The sequence below is a fragment of the Tachysurus fulvidraco genome, chromosome 13 (genome assembly GCF_022655615.1).
Source record: "Tachysurus fulvidraco isolate hzauxx_2018 chromosome 13, HZAU_PFXX_2.0, whole genome shotgun sequence".
Taxonomy (NCBI): Eukaryota; Metazoa; Chordata; class Actinopteri; order Siluriformes; family Bagridae; genus Tachysurus; species Tachysurus fulvidraco.
This window is the reverse complement of record NC_062530.1, coordinates 26,898,045-26,900,544: the sequence shown is the minus strand read 5'-3', so window position 1 is coordinate 26,900,544 and position 2,500 is coordinate 26,898,045. Positions and strand designations below refer to the sequence as shown.

General features: G+C 46.1%; 1 protein-coding gene across 1 annotated transcript in view; it reads right to left on the bottom strand.

The window, feature by feature from the left end:
- myo5aa (myosin VAa) overlaps positions 1 to 2,500 on the bottom strand; it is an 87,563-nt gene that overhangs the window by 60,977 nt on the left and 24,086 nt on the right. The window contains exons 9-12 of the mRNA XM_047822820.1: positions 2,111 to 2,217; positions 1,641 to 1,906; positions 1,213 to 1,294; positions 13 to 153 (exon numbers count right to left, since the gene is read on the bottom strand). Of these exons, the coding sequence (XP_047678776.1) occupies positions 13 to 153; positions 1,213 to 1,294; positions 1,641 to 1,906; positions 2,111 to 2,217 (596 nt within the window). The remainder of the gene's footprint in view (positions 1 to 12; positions 154 to 1,212; positions 1,295 to 1,640; positions 1,907 to 2,110; positions 2,218 to 2,500) is intronic.

The following is a 2,500-nucleotide window of genomic DNA, read 5'->3' as shown; positions in this document are numbered from 1 at the left end:
AGTGGGCGGTACCCTGCACTCCTCGTCTAACAGGTCGAGAACACCCATCTTAGCCTCGATCAGATTAATGCACGGCTGATTATCGTAGAAATCGATCAGCGTCCAGGGAATCTGCTCCTTCATGTACTCCTCCTGCTCCAGCTTAAAGACGTGCTGCAGACAGCAGAGAGACAGCAGAGAGACAGCAGAGAGACAGCAGAGAGACAGCAGAGAGACAGCAGAGAGACAGGAGAGAGACAGCAGAGAGACGGGAGATAAACAGCAGAGAGACAGCAGAGAGACGGGAGAGAAACAGCAGAGAGACAGGAGAGAAACAGCAGAGAGACAGCAGAGAGACATCAGAGAGACAGGAGACAGACAGCAGAGAGACAGCAGAGAGACAGGAGAGAAACAGCAGAGAGACAGCAGAGAGACAGGAGACAGACAGCAGAGAGACAGGAGAGAAACAGCAGAGAGACAGGAGACAGACAGCAGAGAGACAGCAGAGAGACAGGAGACAGACAGCAGAGAGACAGCAGAGAGACATCAGGGGATTAATAAACACTCACTAATACTCACACACAAAAACACTGCACATTAAACTCCACTAACACTAACATGAACACTAACACTAACATGAACACTAACACTAGCACTAACACTAGCACTAACACTAGCACCAACACTAGCACTAGCACCAACACTAGCACTAGCACCAACACTAGCACTAGCACTAACACTAGCACCAACACTAGCACTAACACTAACACTAGCACTAACACTAGCACTAACAGTAACACTAGCACTAACACTAACACTAGCACTAACACTAACACTAGCACCAACACTAGCACTAACACTAACACTAACACTAGCACTAACACTAACACTAGCACTAACAGTAACACTAGCACTAACACTAACACTAGCACTAACACTAGCACTAACACTAGCACTAACACTAGCACTAACACTAACACTAGCACTAACACTAGCACTAACACTAACACTAACACTAACATTAGCACTAACACTAACACTAGCACTAGCACTAACACTAGCACTAGCACTAACACTAGCACTAACACTAACACTAACACACTCCAACACACCGCTAATATAAAACACTCAGTTTTACACCCTCACAGACTCGACATCAGCAGCGTGACTAATCACAAACTCATGGAGTAGTGAGGAACAGGAAGTGAGGTCAGAGAGAAACAGGAAGCTCACCATGTTGAACTGCTGCTGGAGTTTCTCATTAGCATAGTTGATACAGAACTGTTCAAAACTGTTAATCTCGAAGGTCTCAAACCTGAAAAAAACATTTCATTAATTAGATCATTTCTCATGTTAACATCATCATCATCATCATCATCATCATCATCTGAGAGTTCAAAGCTTCTCGTCTTCAGAGTCGAGTTACGCAGCCGATTCCTCCGAGCTTCACGTCAGGTCATGACCACAATAGGAGTGAAGAATATCAGCAACATCTCAGAGCATGAGCAGAGCTCGAGGTCACTTCAGCAGCACAGAGAATAGCACGTGATCCAGCTCAGGCTCCGCCCCCTAACGCTCACATCACTCGTGAACAGAGGCGAAGTCACTAGTTACGTTTGATCTCTGAACACTCGTGTGTACGTAGTGACGAAGCTACACACCCGTAGATGTCGAGCACGCCGATGAACGAGTGCTGCTTGACGGACGAGTGCAGAGCCTTGTTGACGTGCTCCACGATCCAGTTGAACAGTTTGGCGTAGATGTGTTTAGCCAAAGCGTCTCTGGAGTTCATGGCTTGCACTCGCGGGACCGGCTTGATGTACGTCTCAGACGCCGTCTTCAGCTTCTTATGGCACAGCCAGTGAGCCATGTCCTGATAGGCCACGCCCAGCAGATCACAGAACACACTCAGGTGACTGTTATTGGGCTGGAGAGGGGAGAGGGGGAGGGGCAAGAGAAGAACCAATCAGAAGGCAAGGTTCAGAGTGAGGCTATGACATCATCATGCTTCTCGACCAAATTCAAAGTTTCTAACGTGTTAACCGTATTGTTGTGTGTTTATAATACACGTGTGTGTGTGTGTGTGTGTGTGTGTGTGTGTGTGTGTGTGTGTGTGTGTGTGTACACTCACTGGTATAATGCTGCTGTCAGTGTCTCTGTCCTTTACCTCCACGTTACCCAGGTGCAAGATGGCTGCCAGGACCTTAAACAGCCCAATCTGATACGACTCGTTAATGCCTGCAGACGACAAAACACACAACCGTTACACAACACACGTAACTAACCCTAACCCTAACCCTAAGTCTGTGTGTGTGTGTGTGTGTGTGTGTGTGTATGTGTGTATGTGTGTGTGTGTGTGTGTGTGTGTGTGTGTGTGTGTGTATGACTCCTTTAAAAGTCAGTTCTGATGATTTATAACAAATGACCACAACAAGAAGAAGAAACACAAATCTATAAACACAACACTTACATTGTGTTTATTTATTTATTTCCAACACAAGACATATAAATGTAATGAGTG